The 24,278-nt window shown below is 39.2% G+C and overlaps 1 protein-coding gene across 1 annotated transcript in view; it reads right to left on the reverse strand.

The window, feature by feature from the left end:
- Positions 1–7,795: 7,795 nt before the first annotated feature.
- The window catches only part of ELOVL4 (ELOVL fatty acid elongase 4), a 32,216-nt gene continuing 15,733 nt past the window's right edge, over positions 7,796–24,278 (reverse strand). Inside the window, exons 2-6 of the mRNA XM_042820754.1 lie at positions 21,553–21,740; positions 18,789–18,869; positions 11,077–11,248; positions 9,199–9,326; positions 7,796–8,492 (exon numbers count right to left, since the gene is read on the reverse strand). Of these exons, the coding sequence (XP_042676688.1) occupies positions 8,217–8,492; positions 9,199–9,326; positions 11,077–11,248; positions 18,789–18,869; positions 21,553–21,740 (845 nt within the window). The 3' untranslated portion in view covers positions 7,796–8,216. The remainder of the gene's footprint in view (positions 8,493–9,198; positions 9,327–11,076; positions 11,249–18,788; positions 18,870–21,552; positions 21,741–24,278) is intronic.

Below are 24,278 nucleotides of genomic sequence, written 5' to 3' on the forward strand. Positions count from 1 at the left end.
CTCCTGCCTGAAGCATATTTAGTAAAATAATAGAAACATATCATAGAATCACAGAATGGTTTGGGATGGAAGGGACCTTAAACTCACCCAGTTCCAACACCCTGTCGTGGGCAGGGCTGCCCCCCACCAGCTCAGCTTCCAAGGGCCCATCCAACCTGGCCTTGGGTACTTCCAGGGATGGGGCACACACAGCTCTCTGGACTGCTGTGCCAGCGCCTCACCGCCCCCTGAGTAAAGAATTTCCTCCTTATATCTAATTTAAATTTCTCCCAGCTAAAAAGATTGAAGACTTTCCCCCTTGTTCTATCACTATTAGACCATGTAAAATGTTGGTCTTTCTCCTGCTTACAAGCTCCCTTCAAATACTGGAAGTTTGCGATAAGGTCTTCTCGGAACCCTCTCCAAGTTCAACAAGCGTGGCTCCTTCAGTCTTCCCTCATAACAGAGGTGCTCCAGCTCTCTGACCATCTCCATGGCCCCCTCTGGACCCACTCCAACAGCTCCTTACCCTTCTTGTTCTGGATGGGGCCCAGTCCTGGGCATAGTTCTGAAGATGGGGCCTCACAAGGGCAGAATAAACAACAATCACCTCCATCACCTTGAAAATGTCAGAAAGCAAGTGAAAAAATATCTCTGCGTGCACTGCTGCATGAAGCAGGTTTTTCCTCAGTAAGGAATCTGCCACAGTCAACTCTGTAGAAGTTCAAAATATATCACCCGTCTTGTCCTGGGGTTTTACCAAAGTGATCATTTCATCATTGCAAAAGCTTTAAATAAAATCAGTATAGAAAAAGATAAAAGTTTTCTGTACTGATTTTTCTATTATTCTCTGAACTTCTTAGCCTGCAAAGTAGGTTACACAGTCAGTGAACTGTTAAAAATGCTGTAACACCATCGAGTGTTCTTAGCGAGTGAGAATTCCCACTGGAGTGAAACTTGCCTAGAAAGCAAGCAGCAAAACACCATGAATTTCAGTATGAAAACTGATATCTGTGCAATAAAATACTTGAATTTGTTACCTGACTTTGAAATAAAAATTTATATAGAAATCCAGTTTTTATTAGACTCTAGTCACAAAAGCGGATAGCTTAGTATGAAGTCTCTAACAAAGTGATATTATAATGCAGGGTTCTGTCCATCTCCCACAGCCACAAGGTTAGGAGTACACAACACACATTCTCAGTATCACAGAATCCAAAACTGGAGTTTCTTGTTGGAGTTTATTATTACTATTATTATTTCGAGCAGGAGGAAATACTGAGATTTGATCACTCCAGCATAGTGAAAAAGTCTACATCTCAGTATAACTAGAACATCCAGCTTTGCAGAGATGCTTTGAGAGCATTGTACATGAACGCACAGCTGCTGGGGGGCATTTCAGACTGTGGATAAGTCAGCTCAAACACCCCAGTGACAGAGCACAGCAGGAAATCAGCTCCTGAACACACACAGCGCCCTTGACCCAAGAAGATGCAGCCATGCAGCAACAGTGCAGGAGCACACATGGCTTCAAGACACCTAAGGGGGAAAAAGAGAGCTACATAAAGCCTCACTCCCTGAGGGTGAGTAAAACTGGAACAAAATTCCTCTTAGGCCCAAATACTTATCCTGGCCCTGACTGTCTCACTCACAACTACCATAAGATCCTGCTGTGAAGCCCTCCTCACTTTGGAATAACTTCATGTGTCTGACCTGAAGACACATACAGAGAAGGAAGTAGGCAAGAGGAGCCCTACAAGTACTACTTTAGCAGTTACATTGCAATTTTCATCTTCACTAAGCACTGTGTTGCTGTAAGAACCTACCTGGGAGCTCTGCAAAAGGCTATTGATCAGAGGCTCCAGAGTAATTGTTACTTGCCATGGTTCCACTACAAGCACTTGTGGTTGGAGACTGCAGGCTCCCCTTCTGTTTGTTGCAATGTAAGACAGACAGCACTTTTTTAAGTACTTCAGAATCTAGTTATGCATAAATACGTTACTCGTATGCTTCTACGATGTCCACGAATAATAGATGTATGGCAGCAACAGCTAGACAACAGCTGTACAACAGTAGTTAAACTCCTTTAGAACCTGGAGGCAAAGGCAAGAACCAGAGGAGCCAGCACTGCACAGCCCCAGGCTTTCGACTCCCTAAAGTCTTTGACTTAAATGTTGACACTGGTCTCGTTTCCTCTGACCAATACACTCCAAAGGTAAGGACAGGCAGAGCACATCTTTGAGCAACTTAAAGAACCAAAGATTTCCTTCCATTCAACAGACTGAAACCTGCTTGATCAGGATTTAACAGGCAGCAGTGACTCCGTACCAGGTTCTATCAGTTCCCACATACTGAACCAAAAGTCAAATTGCTCTTTTTCTTCAAATATCCTCTTTATCTGTCAAGAACTGCTGTTTTAACACCATCCAGTCAGCGTGCCTCAGTCAGGCCCTAGACAACTGACACCACAGTGACGGACGCAGTGGCAATCTTGCCCATAGATACCATTTGCAACCATCTTGATAATCAATCGCAATGGGACATCTCTGGCATATGAGGCAATCGCTGGGTGTCTGTACGTATGTGTTCACTGGGCATACTTCAAAATCTTACACATGAAAAGGCAGAGGAAGGCAGTGGTCCAAAGACAGAAAGCACTGCCATCAGAAGTGCCTTGGAGAAAGTGCTTGGTTTGCATCCAGGACTGCTGTCATCATTCTGATGACAGGAGCTGAGCAAGCAAGCAGGTAATGCAATCCTTCCCCTACCAAAATGTCCTCAAAGAAGCAAATGATGCTGTAAAAAAAAACCTAACATGAAAAACAAGAGGTCCATTCTGTTCTTTTGAGTCATCTGATTTCTCTATCTGAATCACATATGTTTATATTAATTGATAGTAGGGAAGAAATACTATGGGAAAGATACCTGGATAGAGTGTTACTATCAGCGTATGTTAATCACCTAATGAACAAGTCCTGCTCTGTGTGCTGTGTGCATTTTCTAGGAGGATGCAAGCAGTGAGTTGAAGCAACAATTGCAAATGATGTAAGAAATAATTGACCACACCACATTCTGCTATGATGGCAGACTTGATTCTCCACTACCTGGCACACAGTGTCTATTTGCATTCTGGTGCCAGGAGCGCAACACGGGTGCAACTCAATATTACAAGCTTGCTTACAGAGATGGTAGTTAGGGATGAGCTGTGAAGGAACTTGTCGTACACAGAAACATGTACTTGTGAGTTATATCTCCTGTCAAAAGTGCTTGATAGTCTGTGGGATGAGAGACCCGACAGTAGCATAGCACAGCATCCAGCAAAAGCTAAACTACATGGCTTTCTGTTTTACCCCATGTGTTAACACGTCTAAGACCAAAGAACTGGTAGCCTTACATTGAGTGCATTTTCACTTACCACCACCTTCTTAAATCAGATGTAAGACTGACTGGGACTTTACAGAAAGAACCATTATGCTTATGTGTCCAGGTGTTGCACCTACCTTGCACCATGCTGATTGTTCCCCCCCTCTCCTGCACACCCAGAGCAGGAGCCCAGCACTGCGTGATGCTGGGAGCATAAGAGAAACGCCTTTCACCCAACCTTCTGTTTCTCCCTGACTGGAAAGAACACATGGACCACAACTGAAGCTGATACATGTGCTGCAAAGACAGAATATACCCCAGGAGACACGTAGGATAAGTGGACATCATGTTTTCAGCTAGTTCTGCCAAGGGACTGCAGAGCCAGTATGCTATCCTTTCAGGGAGACATCTAACAGCAGAGAATCTCCAAACTTCAAGTGAGAAGGGATGTATCAGAAAAACGTCCCTTGAACCTTTGGGCTATCTGACAGATACCATCAATGCAAAGCTTTGAAATCAGCATGTAATTTAAAGATGGGACAGAATGTTCTGGGGGATGTATTAAATCAAACTCCAGACAGCATGAAAAAAAAAAGTAATGTTTATTTTTCTTGTTTACAAAAGCATTAACACCTTATGCAAAAGCAGCATTCTGACCCATATATTTCCCTCATCCTCATGGGATATTGGCAGAAAGCAAGTAATTTTTTTTCTGTTCTTTAGGGTTAAACACACTCTGGTGATGTAAACAGGAGCCACCCTGATTTCCAGAGCTCTGACTGCTTACACTAGCAAAAGGGAGACCTGTCAGAGCACAACACACTGAAATGTCATGGTGGTGACTTGCTCCAAGTGCCAAAATATCATAACCCGTGCTTCAAGCAGAGTGAACTATCCAGATTCTTCATGACCTCCCCATTCTCTTCAATTTCAAGTGAAATTGATCCAGGTACTGCTTACACATGATGACTGATACCATGCTAACGTGACGTGAAGCTTAATTTTATGTACCATGAACAATTTTTCTCAAGTTTTTAAAGGACAGCAAGTGTGCTCAAAAACATTTTTAAGAGTGAGTTCTTTGAGCACAGCAGTTTTTTACTCTTTTCTTACCTATCTCCCCCACATCTGGATGTCAAATGCTTACTCTAGAGAAACAAGATTAACCCAAAAAAAAAAGTGCAGTATTTTTATTTTGCCTTCATCTTTTCCTCTTGATCTGGTAATGGTCATATACTCAAATAGTCCATGCTTTTGAATCTGTAGATAAACTTTTATTTATTTATTAAGGGTTCTCTTAAAGTATGTGATTGCAATGACTTCAGAGACTTACCTGGAGCAGATTACTCACACTGCTTCCCACTAGAAGACAGCATCATTCCTCAGCTCCTCTGAGGAATTGCTACCTCAATTTATTACGCTGGGAGAAACAGCTCTGGCTTGTCCACCACTCTACATCTAAAATGACTGACAAATACTACCATGTATATAAGACTGATATTGGATCTAAAGATCAATGAAAATTGCTTCATTTCAGTGCTCGAGTTGTAGGAACTATGTTATTAGTTCCTGCCAACCTCACGCCAAAGAAATATAATTTACTTCACACTCTGAAAGAACCTGCTAAGAACTCATGTATACATACATAGATAGATACATACATACATAGATACACACATGTATGCACACATACTATATGTGTGTGTATGTGTATACACGCAGAATTTGTTTTATTTTTGTACACTGAGCAAAGTGCTAAAAGAATCCAACAACTGTCACCACTAGAGATGAGGATAAGTCAATTGGTATCACTTATATGGCATCAAATAATTGTATGGTTGGTCCAAGAGTTTTGAAACTGTTAGCAAATAATTATAATTTCAATTTCAATTCTGTGTACAGCAGAAACATTTTTACACATACACATACTTTTGTGGCAAAATTCTGTGGAGCCTTGGACTAAGTGATGACTTTAGCAGAACTGGCAGTATCTCACATATGCAAATCTTCAGAAAGAGAAATCTGCATAGTCAGGAACAGTGTAGCAGGAGAAGGACTCAAAACAGCAGCATTGCAGAAACTCAGTGTGACTTTTTTTCCCCATAGAACTGCCAATCTCTCAAGCTGGTTTTATTCACATGTCCAGACATGATGTGCATCTATGCATGCATTCTCCCAAAGCATTGTCTGTCTCTCTCTCTGTTTTTTTTTTGTATCAAACAACCCAGAATTTGAGGGCAGGATTCCATGTGCGCTGAGGGGAAGAGAGGATTCGACTTTCAACTCTTTTAAGTATTTGCCAACATGCAAGACACAATTCTTACTTTATGAAGTGTAGCAAATGTAGTCAAACTTGTACTACAATATTTCTCGGTATGCTCTTTTTGGAGCCAGATCACATTAAACCTATCAGGTTATCCAATCTGGCTTACAGAAAGAAAGACAAAGTAAACAACCAATTTAATACAAGACAAGGAATGATACAAACTTAATGGTTAGCTGTCCACATCCCATATCAAACAGAAAGAAGCTACTCTTTATCAAAGTGGAGTAAGCTACCTGGAATTAACACTAGGGTGAGAGTACCCACACCAGCCATTAACCTGGAATGGCAGGTGTGCTGTAAATCTGCTGTCCAACTTGCTTTGTAGTTATTTGCTCCGTTAGCCATTCCAGAGCCAGCCAACTTTTTGGCTAGTAGTGGCATCTGTGCAAGAAAGAAGAATAAAGCATGTTCCCTCTTCCTCATGCCATATTGCATAAATGCATAAGAATCATAGAAATGAAAAAAAATAAAATAAAATAAAAGCATCATTACAAAGGCTGGAAGGAAAATCATGAGACATAACACGTAGGAAAACGAATGGTCACGTTACAGCTCAGCAGAGGCATTCTCTCCAAATCCTATATTCTGCCATAAAATCCACAGCAGTGGATATTACTGATGAACCACTCTGGCAGTCGAATGAACTCCAGCACCAGGAATTATTTCCCAGTAGAACAGATCATAACCAGCCCTTTTTTTCCTACAACTCATTTTTTAGGCTTAGATAGTTTTCATCAAAGTGACAAGCTACAAACCCAGGACAGAAAAAACGTCCATATTGTGCAAAATAGGTCACAACAGACAAAATGGGTATTTGAGATGCATGAATGCGTGCCATGTGTGTAACTCTCTATACCTAGAGCTGTGTGTTCTTTTGTCCCTCAATAACGTCACCACCTCCTCCATGTAAGTTCATCACTGACAATGAGTGTTTCTGGACAGAGCTGGGCAAAGTGCATTTCAACAGCAACAGTGCAGCTCCTGCAGTGATGAATAAGGACCCTGAGAGTTCAGGATGTGGTTTCTAACTCCACTTGCATTATACTCACCACATTTGCAGCAACACAAAAACTCTGTCAAAACTTTCATTTTGTGTGGAAGGGAATTAACTCGTATCCATGTTTACTTCACAAAAGGAGTAGGAAGAAGTCCATTAATGCATCAAGTAAGATGAAAAGCTATTAAAAGAGGCTTGTAGTAGCAGTTATGACTAAAATCTGATTAGCAGAATCACTTTGTCAATCAGGTTGAGAAGAACCAAGAATATTTAGGGACCAGATTTTCAGAAGCCCAACTCTGATATTCACATTAAAATGGTGGCCTGACTGCCAGCAATATTTTGCCTGCAAGTGTCTAGCAGGCAAATCATCAATTGAGTATCGGTGGGCATCGAACAGTAGCAGCATTTTCAGCATTGTGTTTGCTGTATTTAGAACTTTATAATTAAATTCTCTTTCCCCCAGTAAAGTACCTGTCCTGTTGTTAGCATGACACTACACATTGTACTTTTGAACAGACGTCAATGTTGTTTTCTCTCCATCATAATGTTATCTTACAAGTTTCAATGTCAATCAGCACCACAGGGTTAATGTAGGTCACAGATAACAAAGCCACAGGCCTGTTTAAATTGCTTGCTTCACACAATGACCGTCTCATATTTATAAATTCTTAAAATGTTTTCTTCACTTAGCCATGCTAAGCACACCACTCCAAAACTTGAGTTCACATTAAATGAAAATATTGATGATTTGACCCAAAATACCTGGAAATAAAATCTCTTTTACTTCGAAGGAAAAATTTCCTCCTCAATTATGTTAATGGATATTTATATTAGAAGACTCTGTATTTCAGAAATCAGTTATTTAATGCTCAATATTCTTTTCAGCAGATGAAGAGGTAGGTATATTTCCACACAAGGAAAAAAACAAAAACAAAATTTAAAAAAAAAATCAAAACAAAAAAAAAAAAAAAAAAAAACCAAAAAACAACCAAAATAAACCTGTAACAGACACTAAATTAAATCAAGTAATTTCTGAAAAGTCAAACACTGTTCTGACAATACATAAACATGATGTTTCTGAAGATACTCTTCAAGGAGGACAAGAAAAGTTGCGCGTTCTGGTTAGATAATACATTGTAAATTGAAATTTAATAAATTTCTGGAAAGAAAACACAAGTATTCAAACGCTACTTCCTTCCCCCCTCCCTTCCCCAGAGAAATGTGGGTGCCAACAAAGCTGGTTGCATCAATGGTAGTTTTAACTTTTGGACTGCTAAACATAGAATTAACTGCAATTCTTCCTTACATTCACCAACACCAGCAGTCTACAAGTTTACACAGAGATCATATGCATGATAATTACATAATTACAATAGAAATTCAACTTTAAGTTTTGTTCTTAAAACAATCTTCATAAATAATGAAAATATCTGTGTTCTAGCTCTTCAGTAACCTAAGGTTAATTGGTACAGATAGTGTTTTTTTCTTCCTTTTATAAACCAAACTGTAGGTTCCTCACAGCCATCAATGGTTAAGGCCTGGATCAAGTTACTCTCCTTTTGCTTTTCCCTTTTTCTGCTTTTTTCCATTTTCCACCACTGGATTATTTTCTGGTTTGCTTACTCCATTTGCAACAGCACCGTTTGCTATTTTGCCATTCTTTACAGGTTCCTTGGGCAGCTTATATGTCCGATAGTAGAAGTTACCAAACAAGAAAATGAAGGTGATAGCATAGAAAATTACACCCCAGTGCATCCATTTAGGAAAAGGACAATCAATATAAATAGACAAAGCTGTGTGGCCAATAGTCACATGGAACTGCACCTGAAAGACAGAAAGCACGTAATCAAAAAGGTTTGGATATATTTTGTAGGTCTGCACCCGTGCATGCTAATGTATTAACTCATGAAAACTGAGAAACAGTGAAGCAGGGGGAAACTGTATTTGGCTGTCACAATATGCAACCTACTAGCTCTGAAGTGGATTTGAAAACTCAAATAAACAAACAAACAAATAAATAAAAACATACAGAGATATATTCAATTGTAATAGATATTCCTTTAGATTTTTCCTTAAAACACAGTGGTGATTTCATGGTACTCAGAATAGGATAACCACATGCTTGGTAACTGACTGCTTGCAGATATGAGTGTTGAGGAGAGTTGTTAATGCCAGTCTGAGGTTGAGCTGTGAAGTCATCTTTAGCCCTTTTCCAGTCTCATAATGACCCTTATTATGCCATTAATAAATAAGTCATTGTTTGTTGAAAATAAAAACCTCTTAGAGCTTAAAAATGCCCATGATCAGTAATAAGTATTTAAGAAGACTTCTTCACACAAGAACGGTTGTATACTTAAGCAATTACTTTAACTGCTTAATTACATTTAAGAATATAATCATTTCTAACTAGACTTGTGAGTATAGGACAGCTAAGAACTTTAGATAGGGACAGCACCTGTTCCAAAGCTGTACAGAAGCAAATCTACTCAGAGGCAATAGCTCCTCAAACGAATGGAGAAATTTTACTTACCAACTGCAATATAGTCAAGTACCGTTTCCACCACAGATATTTCTGAACTTTAGGGCCACAGGCAGCTAATCCGTAATACATGTACATAATAACATGAATAAATGAATTCATCTGAGCTCCAAAAAAAGCTGTCCAGAAACAGAAGGAAGATTTCCATGTAATTAAAAAAAAAAAAAAAAAAAAAAAAAAACTATTCTAGTATTATTCACGCGATAGTAAGCATCACAAAGCACAGGGCATGCTGGACTTCCATCTTTGAAACATTCGGTTGTGTAGTGCAGACCTCACTGATGACATGCATTGAAATAGCTGTTTGTGCAAGTAGGTGTCACTGCTCTCATGGAATTACTTAAGCAAAAGCTTTTTTATAATGTTTTTGTTGAATATATTGAAGTCATGCATTACACGTTAGTTATTGTAGTGTAAATGCAATGGCTTTGCTAAGGGAGCTATTAAAAGCAGTATTCGACAGTGTAAAGTATAAAGCAGTTGCATCTGAACTTCAGTTTGTTAAGCTGTAATGAAATGTGTAAAGTTAACATCTCAGCAAGACACCAAGAAACCCACATGGAAGTTTGAATAAAGAGGCCAAAAAACAACACAAAGCAAAACCTCACTTGTGGCTGTAAGACGTTTAAGGGAATTGCAAAATTAGTTTGTTTAGATAGCTCATCTCTGTTTTTTTTGTTTATGACTTACAAAATCCAGCATTCTTAAATAAAAGTATAGTACTTTTTCCAGGATGATCCATGCTGGAAACAAAGATCAGTGTTCATGTTTGCATTAAGATCTCTTTGCTCTTTGTATTTAACAGTGACAAACTAGATCATGTTCAGGTCTTGTTACTCTACCAGAGAGGCTAAAAAGGGAGGTGATGTATAAGATCAAGATAATGCAAAGAGTAGCTGCTGAAATCAGACAACTTGGATACCCATCTGTGGCAAACTACTAGGATAATCTAAATGTTAGATAATTAATAACAGCTCTATCTAGACATACAATATCTCATCTACAAGCATGAGATATTTATAGTAAATGAGAGCCATAAAGTTTTAGGGTGGTTTGACAAAAAGTTACGTTTGGAGTTTACTATATGTTATTCTAAGTATCTTAAGCCTAAAAGCACATTACTAACAGAATTGGGTATTTTCCCCAAACGATCAGCTCTGTAGAGCATATAATTTGAGACAAACAACAACAAAAAAACCCCACAACAAAAACAATGTCAAAGAAGGTACAATTCAGGAAAGAGGATGTGGCAGGAACAATGGCATAAAATTCATTGACGTAGGTCTTAGACAGTAAGGACAACAAAAAGGCTGATAATGAAATATAGACTTGTGTCATGAATAGGTTTTAAAAGTTAATTGATGGATTTATTGGCTCACCTTCAAGGGAAGGTTTCAGAACTTTATATGTCTCTTTTTACAAAAAGATAGCAAACCCCAAACTCAGACATAATGACAAAATAACATCTCTGTTAACTTCATTACATTTGCACATAGATTGTTGTTCATAATTAGATTTTGCAGTTCTTTGTATCTGCAAAAATCGAAGTTAGGCAAGACACATTCATCTTTCTATTTCATACAGAACAAAGGCAGTTTTGAAAACAGAACTTCATGCTTGCAGTTGATGCCCACGAGGAAAAAAAAAGAAGTTTTGCAATTCATTAGACTATGGGCCCTGGTATCTTTTCCTCCCCCACATTTCCCACAGAGGAAGATAATACACATTAAAGCTACTGCACTTCTTCAATGCTATTTAAACAGCCTTCTACATAATAATCCTAAGTCCAGTAGAACTTTTTTTCATTGATTATAAACAACAATAATTCTGTTATACGTCCACTCAAAATATGGAAGGACGGAAACTCACCTTGTCCACCTGCAACCCACTTAATACCAATCCACCACAAAGTGAACATGGTGAAATGGTGATAGACATGAAGAAAACTAATTTGGTTGAATTTCTTCCTCAGGATGAAGAACACTGTATCTAGGTATTCAATTCCTTTCGAGACATAATACCACCATAAAGCAGCAGCTATCTGTAATGAGAAAATAAATAAATAAATCAGTGGTTTCAATTTACAGTTTGAATGGAATTAAATTATCTCCAGCTATCTAATGCAAGAGAAGAACATCTCTTCCACCTCCCCAAATCCTGGAAATTGTTGCTGTGGAATCATCAAACATCTGAAAGTACAAGTAAGAACAAAACCAATACTCCATTCATCTACTCTGGATGTAGTAGTAGTATTCTGAGTGCACTGCTCACAAATCATGACCACAAAAAAGAACTGAAAGTATTAAGAACATTACTATCTCTGAACAGTTCACTCAAGGAGTTTGTGTCCTCATTCTGAATCTTGAGCTTTGTGGGAGACTACCAGAGCTTCCCATACTTACAGAGCAACACTGATACAGTCAGAACAATGAGGCTGAAAATTCATGGTGAAATGAGCTGCAAGGGCTGAAACTTCATATTAAGTTTTTCAGTATCACCAGCACATGTATGGGAGGACACCAAATCATTCAAAAAGCTAGGCTGAGGTAAAGATTTCACATCTGTTAGGGAAATATTCTACTTAGTTTCTTCTGGTCTATTCAATAACACTCTTTGGAAATCAACATTCCCCTAGTGGCTGTATTCCATTCAGGGAAGGGAAGAAATGAGATCATGGCAGTCACACAAGCCACACATATAACCCATCTATTCAATACAGTAGTGTAGCACACCTAAACTTCCCCCACTCTCAGTCCACCAATTGCAGCAGATAAAACATGAACACGGCCTCCTGTTGAAACCAGAATATTGCTATACCAGGTTTAGCACAGAAGTTCTGTATAGTAATTTGCTAATACAGTGATGTTGGAGTACATTGTTTGTGGGGACTCCCTTCCAGATCATGAAGCATAGCAATGACTGTAGCTCCTGGCACTGCAAGTCGACTAGTTTGATATGCAAGGGTGGGACCAGAATGTATTCCAGATGGTGACTCATAAATAGAATTTCAAAATAAACAAACAAACAAACAAAAAAGATGGAAATGGCACCACCTGCAAGAAAAGCAGGCAATGTCATAACACACCTATTTGCAAGAAGTGTACATCATTTTTCAGGACTCATCTGAAGGCAAATCACGCTTTCTTACCTTAACGTGTGAAATAACTCCACCACCCACTCAGTCCCCAGGGAAGATAGATAAAAGAAAAAAATTAATAAGAGGGCAGCAGCTTCCCTGATGGGGATATTTAAGAGTATGGCTGAGTGAGACAATAGAAACTGGAAGAATGAGCAGCAGAGAACAATCACAGAAACATGAATGATACAGCCCTGTCTGCTGTTTTCCTTCATGTCTCCAAAAGAGCCAGAAAGAAATATATCTCTCCTCAGAATAAGCTTGTCACAACCATAAGTGGACTGGGAACATTTTAAGAAATTACAGCAGAAGCCAAAAAAAAAAAAAAAAGAAGGCAGAAGAGAGCCGCAGTTCTGCATTGCAGACTGCAGTCTCCCAAAGGGACTGCACAACTTACCGATGCCAAACTGCAGACTTCTGTGTAACTGTTACTCTACACCCTTCTCCCTAGCAGACCCAGTACAGCTCAGATCTCAGGAAGAAGACACAAATGTTGTCAATTTTGTATCAAAAGATACATGGCAAAGTTGAAGAGATGCTTGATGAGAGAGAAAGGACGCCCACAGATAGTGGAGCTCCCAGACACGCATGCAAGTCGCAAGAACTATCAATACCTGTTACCCAATACCCAGTACAGTTCTGCCTCTGGGACAAATAGGCAAGTGTACAACAACACCCACATCAAGGCTTTGTCTCACACCCATGGATTAGCATTACAGCACCGCATCTTTTACAGATCTTTGCTAAAGCTGCATCTTTTAAATAAATTAAGATAAACATCTTTTCATCTCATGAGTTGACAGTAAACACTTTGGACTGTATCCATGGACAGACCAGCACTCACACTCGTTGGAAGTGCTGCCTTCTGAGAAAACTGCAAAGAATCAATAGGTCAGCTACAAGCAAACTGCCTGAAAAGCTCAAAGCTGCTGTGTATTTTGTTAAAGAAACAGTGGAATAACTGGTAAATTTACTGCATGACATACAGCAAAATGTATGAGAAAAATCCAACATTAAACTACTTTATGCCCAGGATGTTTCTGGAAAGTCATTTAGCACTTTATTTCTCCTCTTTTTAATTCTAACTGTCTTGCAGAGAAAGCAATTACAGCACGTGGATCGAAGTCGGCTTAACTTTTTATCAAAATGCTTCCCATTACTTAAGAATAAAAATAGCCTCCTTTTCTCCACAGGATAATAACTGCTGATTATTATGTTTATATAGATTTTTTGCCTGAAAGCTCTTTTTTTTGTCCTCCTGCTTTCCATTCTGAGGTTTTACTACTATTTATTCTTACAATGGACAGGTTTCAGGTATTGATCTAATCTCAGAGCTCCCAAAGTTTTATCAAGGCATTTTGATCATTAGCTTACAAATGCAGAAAAAAATCAAACGGATGTTGCATTTGTTCCCCAAAGACATGCAAGCTATCAGTGACAGAAGGTGGAAAGTAGAACAATACACCAACATGTAAGCTATTTAAGGAGTGGATGGTTACTGTAAAACTTTTCCTGTAAAGCATCAAAAGTTATGACCTAATCCATAGTCTTTCTTTGGACACAGCATGAAAGAAAGATATAGCTTAAGAGAAAAATATGCATTAAAACAGATGTACTCCTGTAATGAATAATACTATTTATGACCATATAATTTCTGTCAGTTTTCAGATGCATCAAATGTAAATCTATTAAAACACCAGATGGCACAAAAGATTACACTATAGCCTAGGATTAAGGGAGTCAACAAGAGGTCCAATCCTATGAACTCTGCTTGCTGCAGGGTTTTTGAACAGAGGGCTGTTTTAACATGGAACTCTGCTCCTGAACCCTCTTTTCTCATTTGAGGTTGAGGCAGCCATCCAGAAAGGGGGTGTAGGGAACAGGACTTGTTTTTTAAAGAGAAGTCATATTCCTTCTGCTTCATTTATAGAATTTTATTTATAGAACCACGGGGCTTATTTTATTAAAATTCAAGTTCTCTTTTCACAGAAATTTAGAGGAAACTATTCAATCTGTAGACTCATTTAAAGAACGCAAGTAAAAGCAAGCAGACTACAGTTACAACCACAACTCATCATTGCGATTACAATCAGCACACTTAAAACTAAAAACTAATTCACTGCAGATTCTGACTTTTAATTCTCATCTCTTCAGAAATTCCAACAGAAGATATCAACCTGTTCTGCAAAACAAGAACACGCATGCATAAGCAGAGGGTGCAAGTGACTATTCACAGACATTAAAACATCTTAATTCACACAGAATTACGAAATCCTTTACACCAAATACTGGAGCATCTAAAGGAGAACTCCTGGATTTGCCTGGATTTACAAGGGCTGCTCTGAAATTAATGTCTCCTATGTTATTACATTGGGCCATGATGTCAGAGGCAAGTGTTGGTGGGATGGCAGTAGAGGTTGAGCCTTTTCGCCAATATTCCATTACATTTTGTTGCTGTGCAACAGATGGCAGCAGAGGGGCACTCTGACAGAATGGCATCTGACATGGAATTGCATATGAAGCAAATGAGTACCATTGAATTTGTCCATGAAGAAAAAATGACACCCATTCACTGAACGTTTATGGAGACGAAACAGTGGAGGTTAGCAAAGTGAGGCAGCAGATGGTGCATTTCAGCAGCGGTAACATGAAAGACAAACCATGTTCTGGATGGCCATACAGAGCTGTCATACCATGAAATATCACACCATGTCTCCATCAGCTCATCTGTGCAGATCAGTAGATTACAAACAGGGAACTGTACACTGAGCTTAATATTGACTTCAATGCCTTGGAAACAATGGTGACAAAGTTTATGCCAGGTGAGTCCCACAAACACTCACACAGGAACAGAAAGAATACTATATGCAAGTCTGTCAGGACCTACTTGAACCAATATTAGGCTGAAGGTGATGGTTTCCTGAATCACTGTCATTAACAGGGACGAGAAACGGTGTCACCACTACCAGCTGGATCAAAACTGCAGTTCACAGAGTGGCAACATGTGAATTCCCCATTGAAGGAAAAGTTCAAAACATAGCCCTCTGGGGGTAAAATAATGTGCACTGTCTTTTGGGATAGGAAAGGCATGATCTTTCTGGATTTCCCAAAATATGGACAAACCATCAACTCTGATTGCTACGTTGCAATGCTGACTAAGCTGAAGGCTCAAACATCCAGTGTCAGGTCAGAGAAGACAACCTTTCCCTTGCGACACAATAATGCCAGTCTCTATATCAGTTCGAAGACCATGGAGCACACTGCCAAACTTGTCTGGACTGTTTTATCACCCCCACCACATAGTCCATATTTGATACCTTCTGAGTTAAATCTCTTTGGGCTGATGAAAGATTGACTGTATGCACAGCATTTTCCTAGCAATGACGTCATCATAGCAGCTGTGAAACAGTGGGTCACCTTTGCTGGAGCATATGTTTATGAGCATGGTATGGGTATGCAGGATCCCGTTCATCGCTGGCAAAAATGCAGAGCTAATTGTGGTGAATATATTGACAGTCAGTGCTTTGTAGCTGAGAATGTGCTCTATCAAATGGTGTTATCTTGCTCTTTGTTCTTGGTGTATTTTCATAAATAGGAAATAAATAGGAGGCATTACTTTCAGAGTGAGCTACATCTCACCTTTTTGCTTTTATTTACTCTGAAATTATAACCAAAATATTCCTCTAAGATGCAGCTCCATCAAAAGCCCCTGTTGAGGATTTTTCCCCATTTTTTCTTGAATGCTGTTTTTTAAAAAAAACAAATCATGAAACACAGTCCTCAACAACCCACCAGCACAGTAAGATGGCTATCCACTACATCCAGAAGATATTTCTGCACTTTTGAAGTCTAGTTTCCATCCCCTGCTAGCTCCAGTTGCCCACTTCCTCTTGTAGGACAAGAGCCAGCCGAACTCAGATGAGATTACAGTATAGATAGAGGTTCAAAACAGTAAGTAGTGGACCAACTTCTTCACACTATGTGTAAACTAACTGAAGAATTAACTGTCAGTGGATGTCAGAAGCCTGGTAAAGAAAACATACAGACTAATTCATGGAAGCCCACCCCTGAAGAATCAGGGAAACAAAGAGACTATCTCTGCCTCAGGAGGTCTGTAAGCTGTGGATTGCTGGCACTGCACTCCACGGGGCAAGTGCCACCACATGTCCTGTCTTACACTGCTCCCTTGAAATAACCTCTGGTTATTTGTCTTAAGACAAAAGTGGTTTGGAGAGGAGAAGGAAAACATCCCCCTGTCATCCAAGACTGCCAAATCTTTGCTTTGGAACCACTAACCAGCTCTCTGGACTCCCTGTAGGCAAAAAAAGATCCTTTGAGCAGGCCACTACATGGCGACTTCGTATTTGCACTTTATCCACAGAATCACAGAATCACCCGGGTTGGAAGGGACCTCAAGGATCATGTAGTTCCAACCCCCCTGCCTAGCAGGGCCACCAAACACACACATTCAGATCAGGTTGCCCAGGACCCCGTCCAACCTGGCCTTAAACACATCCAAGGACGGGGCATCCACAACCTCCCTGGGCAGCCCGTTCCAGGGCCTAACCACTCTCCTTGTATAGAACTTCCCCCTAACATCCAACCTAAATCTTCCCTCCTTCAACTTGGATCCATATCCAAGAAATATATCCATATCCAGAAATGATAAAGATACAGAGAAGATATCAGGACTTCTAAATTTCCATTCAGATTGCCTGCCACATGCAATTAGTTTGACAGTATTTGTTCCAGCTTCCCAGCCTCTGTAATAAAGCATGATACTCTGAGAAGTTGGCCAGATGCTTACTTTAGACTCCTTGGTTAAATTCAGTACAAGTGTAGAAGTATAGTTTTCTACTCACTGCTTATTGCCTTAAATTGAGAATTTACTCAGAACTACGAGATTATGATCATGACAAGATGCTGCTATCTTGTCCAATAGCAGATTAAACAACTACTGAAACATTTCAGAAAACTCAGTGTTTTTCCCAACTCATCATTGCAAATTGAGCATATTACAACCTAGAAGTTTAGAAATAAAGTTTATGCAAATCCACAAAGTTGCGAAATCTTAAAAAGCTGAGAAATAAAAAGAATCTTGGCCACACATACCATAGGCAATTAATATATTGTACTGGTCATTTTGTCTTCACTTCATTATTTAATAATCCTTTGTTCCTCATAATAAACAAATTAGAAGATAATTCTGTTGATCGGGTCTCATATCTGTACAGCCTGTCTACACGTACACCTAAAAGTGAAGCTATTAAATAGCTTTCATGTACAAACTGCTACATCTTTTCTGCTTAACTATAATAAAAATGCCTTTAATTTATTTCACCACAGTCCCTTGCTATCATTCAGCTGAGTATCAGGGCATTCTATTTTGCTTGTCTATTGGAAAAAGAAAAAAAACACAAATAAACAACAACAACAAAAACCCTCAAGCATTTTTTACACTTCAATTATTTGCTTTTAAACAAAATAATAGAAGTATTTAAGTGAACAACACAATGAATCCACAATACTGGTAAAGACAAAAGACAAGTGACTATCGCTGCTGTTCTTCAATATCAGCCATTATACAGAAGTTTTAAGACACCAAGTTGTCTTTCTCACTACCACTCCTGCCACTTACACAGGTGTTTGAGTACCCATGAACAGTCATTTTGTTGAAACACTTTTTTCAAGATGTGCTATAGCCATCCAAGGTACTTAGATCACAACACGCTTCCATTGCATTTTTAGGAACATGTTATAATCTGTAGTGGATGAAACTTGCAATGACAGCTGCAAGATTCTCAAGAGTCAGCTCTGCTGGAAGATAAGGTTTAACACATGAGCTAGTCAACAGAATTACTTAAGCTAACAAGCATCCGCACTTTGATTTTAATTTGAATGCTTTCCAAAATACACGCATTTGAAATCTAAGCTTCTGCAACAAAATGTACTGATAAAACATTTGCCAGAAGCTAGCAAGAGTTCATGAAGCCAAACACAATAAAGAAGACAAAAAGTTGCCTCACCAGTATCAGTGAAGTGCAACCACAGTATGTGCTGACAAATCTTACCTGCTTTGATCTAGAACTACACCTTTACTGTGGTTACACTGCATCATAAACTGCAGCATAGGCTGGCAACCAAAGCACGCACACAAAATTTATCCTGGCTCATGCAACAGGGGCTAAAGCCAGGGATGGTATCTTTAAGGCTACGCTTCCTTGCAGCAGTCAGATGAAAGTTAATGCAAACACACTGATGTTTGTGATTAACCCAGCTATGTGTAACCTAATCAAGCCTGAAGCAGTCTGAGAATGTAACGGGATACAGTATGGCTGACAGCACAAGTTTGGAAACTGTATTTTCAGACAAAACTTAAAACATAGTCTGATATATTACACACACACACACACATCAATAATAATAATAATAAAGAAATACTCACCCTAACTTCGTAAACATTATCTGAATAATCCACAGTCTGGCAGACATAGCTGTACCCTCGAGCTCTTGATGATAAAAACAGCTGAAAATATTAAAGCCATACATGAGGAGGAAGATACTATATAAACCAAGTTCAAGACAGTTAACAAGTTTCTTGCTGCATCAAACTTACCTGTATATAGTACTTTAACTGTCTTAATTTGTCTTAATAATGAAGAAAACCAGTAATTAGTTTTAACAATCTAACACTGAGCATTTTTTCCCTATTATATTAAAAGTACTAATTTCCTTGCATGTATTTCACCAGATAATTAGAGACCTGAACAAATACAACCTTAAGATACCCAAACATGATTCTTCTCTTAGAGGGCTCTCGATTCAGAAACAAAAGACACCTAGTTGCTTTCATGAAGAATGATAGAAACACAAATGCTGTGACAGCTCAGAGAAAAAAGAATTCTCTCCAACAGACAGGGATTAGACAATCTGCATCTACCATTCTTAGAACAATGTACCAATCAAAATCCAGAAAAAAATCCCTGAAAAGCCAATGCTGAGCACCTGTAAAACATATTTAGAGACACTGCATGAAGAGAACTGCCCCACTTTGTGCCAAGTTTGGAATGGCCTAAAGCATATCATGTGCTCCTGTAGAGCCATGCCAAATAAGTGTATTGCAATAATCAAAGCAGGAAAAGATAAACTTGACATTTGAGCAAGTTTTCATTGGAAAGAAGTGCACTTGTCTAGAGCTGTACAAGATTCAAGTAATACTTTTAATTTTGATGTTTGCATATGCCTTGATCCAAGACTGTTTATAGCCAGGTAATTCCAGTCTGTTAAGGTGCAAAAAGATAACATAACTTGTAAACTGGGAACTGTTACAGTAAAGAAAATTAATGCAAGAACATCTCTAAAACAATCAATGATCTCAAGAAAGAAATTCAACTATTTCTGTGTCACCAAAGCTTGTTTACAAGCTACTGTAAAACCACTATTCTTCCTGTGGTTCCACATGGGCATGAGCACATCTGAACATATCAGAGAACTACAGAATAGCTTTGTGTGCATCGTTACAGAAACTAGCCATTTTCTACTGTGGTCTGTGACAATTAGGTAATTTCTTCAAAGTTCACTTGGCAAAAGCAATAATAAATTTACTTCCCTAGCCTGAAGCTACTTCTTCAAAATGGAGTAAGAAATACATGATTCTGTAGCAAAATGGGGTTCTGCGCCTGAGACTTCTGAGTGTTTAAGATAAATTTGCATCTAAATCTCAATCTAAAGTTGAGACCAATATACGAGAGTTTTGGACTGAAAAATCTAGCAGCATTTTATGATTCATCATTTTAATCTATGTTATCAAATTGAACAATGAGCTTAGTAACCAGGATGAATATTTAAATAACATTTAAATTTAAAAACAAAATCTATGGATCTTATCAAAAGCACTTCACATTCAAATCCTATTCTTAGCAATACACAGAAACATCAGCCATTCACAAAATACAAATAGAGTATCATTTTAGCTGTATCAACTACATTACTCATGACAATTACAACAGGAGCATATAGGTAATGTAAACCTCATATGGACTGAAGTAGAAGTTGCCTGGCTAAAGACAACATTTGAAACTTGAATACTTGTATCAGTCCCTAAGACTGAGAAAAGCCACTTCTTATTACAAGTGTTGTACGAACAGCTTGCTTGGTTTAACATCCATTGAATAACCAATTGGACCTATTTGAAATAGCAGGAAATTAGAACCTCTGCAGCTGGGCAGTTACATTCATTTGTATATGAATTCAGTGGTTTGGCAATGCTACACAAATACATTTATTATCTTATAAGCAACAGAGCTTTGAATATGAACTGACCATAAGCTTGGTGTACTTCAGCTTATGGATAATACAGACTCATTAAGAAAAAAGTGAAAGAGACAGATACAGGAAAAAAAAAAAAAAAAAAAGCAGTGAACTCATTTCAGAGGAATTTCAGTTTTAACTTGCCAAGACGCCTCATCAATTTTATCCATTTTCACAATTATCTTTAGGTGACAGCACTAAATTCTGGGTTATCTGCAATATCTTATTACACATCTGAATAGTGCAAGGAGACAATTTAGAGGAAATTATGAATGAGGTGCTACAGCAAAGAATTATGACTTAAAAAAATCAACTAGTACGAGGATTTGGAGAAAGGTCAATATAAAGAAAAATCCCGCTTTCCTGGCAAAAGTGTTGAACAGGCCATCTTGAAAAGAAATTCTGTAATTTTAACCATGTTATCTGTTTCCTTATTTCTGGAAATACATCTTGTAAATCCACAATCTTTCAGGATCCACAGTCTTTCAGGAAGACCCTTAACCCACATGAGCAAAATCACCGTAACAAAAACTACTTCTTAGGATCATATGTATTCTGAATCACTATTCTAGAAAAATTATTTCCAAACTGTTAAATAATTCCCCTTAAATCTTTGTGGATTCCAGTTATTCTCCCCAGTATTTACATTAACATAAATCTAAGAAAATCTTGGTCTAGATAGTGTACAAATTCTTTATATATATATCCATCTAGGTATTTTATTCAAATCACAATGTACATAACTACCTAAATGCTCACGTCAAACACAAATTCTGTTTTAAAAATCTGGGCCAACCCCCCTACAACAGACATAAAACACATAAGATTATTTTAATTTTGGATCTGCAGATGCCTTCAAACCTTAGTAGGAACTCCGTCCTGTAAGAGTGCATACACACCTCTTTGAAAATGAAGAAGTTGAGTAGAACCATTCCAAAGTTGTAAACAACCAACAGGAAACGTAACTGGAAGGGCTCTCTTGTCTTCATCCATTTGGGGCCCAGCCAAACAGTGAGGAGATAAATAGTGCTTATAGTCAGTGTTGGAAATGGAGACTGCATCAAGGGCCAATCATCGACACGTTTGTCTGGGGAGGATGAAGCAAACAGAAGGAGTCAAACTCTAAACAAATTTATCATCATTTTAGGCATTGCATTCATTAAATATTATTTTCTCCTAGAATATCTGCATCACATAGCAGAAACACAACATATTCATTCCAAAGGAATTAAAGAAAATAGTTTAAAAAAATCACATTACTTCGTATAGAGACTCATTAAGCTAAACAAGTTTTACATTCCAGTTCTACAATCCAAAACAGTAAAAAGAAATATATCAGGTAGCCCAAACTCAATCCAGTAATCCCCCAAAAAGCATTTTACTTACAATGATCGGTGACCGCAGCAGCAATATAACCAAACATTCAACACCGTTCATTGAATCATAGAATATTCTAAGTTAGAAGGGACCCACAAGGATCACTGAGTCCAACTCTCAGCTCCTCAGAGCACCATCCAAAATTCAAACCCTATGTCTGAGGCCACTGTCCAAATGACCCTTGGACTCCAGCAGCTTGGGGCCGTGCCCAGTGCCCTGGGCAGCCAGTTCCAGGGCTCGACTACCCTCTGGTGCAGAACATTTTCCTAACCTGACCCTCCCCTGCCACAGCACTATACCATTCTGTCAGGTCCTGCTGCACTCACAGGGAGCAGAGCTCAGCGCTGCCCATCCGTTCCCTGTGAGGAGCTGCAGCCACTATGAGGCCTCCTCCCAGCCTTATCTTTTCTAAATTGAAGATATCTAAGGGACCTCAGCTGCTCCTCAGAGATCTTACCCTCCAGATCCTTCATCTAAATCCTTTGGATGCTCTTTAACAGTTTTGCATCCTTCTTATATCTTGGTGCCCAAACCTGCACCCAGTGCTGGAGGTGAGGCCACACAGCACAGAGCAGAACAGGACAAAACCCTTCCCCTCACCTGCTGGCAGTGCCTGATACACTCCATGGTATGGTTGGCCCTTTTGGCTTCCAGGGCACACTGCTGGCTCATGTTCAACCTTCTCTCAGCCAGAGCTACCAGACTTCTTTTCCCATGGGGCTGCTCTCCTGCATCCTCCAGGGCTATACGCAGAGATTGCCCTGTCCCAAATGCAGAATCCAGCACTGCTCCTGTTAAACTTCGTGAGGTTGCTGATTGCCCAGCCCTCCAATCATAGAATCATTAAGGCTAGAAAGGACCACTAAGGTCATCTAGTCCAGCAGTAGGTCCGTCACCGTAACATCCAATAACCTTGTTGCTATATTTCTCAAGAACACTCTGCAAGACTTCTCTACTCTCAAGGGAATCAACTGCTCCTCCCAATTTTGTATCACCTGCAAACCTACTTTGTATGCATTTGAGTCTTGAGACTAGATTGTTTGTAAAAACACTTTTAAGAAGTGTTTTAAAAAGAAGAGAACTTCTGCAAATGGAAGACACATAAATTTGGCAAATGCTGATCAAGTTAACAGATTTCTTATTTTGAAATTTGGCATAAAACTCTCCCACTATATATACTTTATATAGAGTATATGGTGTCAAATAACTTTCCTATTTGACGCATATCTGTCTGACGTGTTTCAGACAAAAAAAAAAAAAAAAAGTAATAACATTATTGAAAAAATACTAGATAGAACAGTTCAGAATGCTCAGCTTAGAGTAGTCTATGCTTCTGTACTGGAGACAACAGGGTTTTTTTAAACTGCCTTAGAGTCACTCTAGCATTGCACATACTCTAGGGCCCAGAATTTGCTATATAAGGTCCTGGATCTATGTCAAAAGAAGCATTCAGTCTGAGGAACCAGTGAAATTCAGGATTAAAAGATGGCTTTGCCACAGAGGAAGGATGGAAGTAACTACAGTAATGTTTCTTTCCTCATTTTCTCAGTATTTTCTTCTGCCCTTCTTATGAAGGCTAATCTCTGGCTATAGCAATAGATAGAAAGTAACTGTTCCATTACTAACAGCCGGGCAGATGCTGCAGTCAGTGCAGAAGGAGAGCAAGAGGTGTTCCAGGCACCCACAAGCACCACATGGAGTGCATCTCCACATGCAGTCACAGAGGAGCCCACAGTGCAGTGGTGGATGAGGCCCAAAGGAGCCACAGCCATGGATACCCCCAGAGAAGCAGCCAGACCAGAGCTGCAACCTGTGGGGAGCAGCCTGTAGTGGGGTGGGAGGGCTGGGGGAGCTGCACTCCTGGGGAGCAATGCCCAAAGGGTGGGCCCTGTGGTATGGAGCCGTGTTGGCGCAGTGCTAAGAGAGCTGTAGCCCTTGGGAAGTCCACGCAGGATCAGTTTGGGAAGGACAACATCCCATGGGAGGAACCTTGTGGAACATGGGCAGAGAGTGACAATGAGGGAGTGGCAGAAACCAAACACTACAGACAGATTTCAGTCCCCATTTCCCATTCCCGTGTGTCACTTGTGGGGAGAAGGTAGGTAAGGGTGGATAGGAGGAAGGTGTTTGTAGTTTGCTTTTAGCTCTCACAGCTCTGGTCTATTATCAGTAGGTAATAAATCACACGAATCTCTCTAGACTGAGTCTGTTTTGCACAGAACTCTGGGGCAATGAGGTAGGAACAGAA

The sequence above is a fragment of the Centrocercus urophasianus genome, unplaced genomic scaffold (assembly GCF_019232065.1).
Source record: "Centrocercus urophasianus isolate 14NV4802_14NV808 unplaced genomic scaffold, USGS_Curo_1.0 seq_10, whole genome shotgun sequence".
NCBI lineage: Eukaryota > Metazoa > Chordata > Aves > Galliformes > Phasianidae > Centrocercus > Centrocercus urophasianus.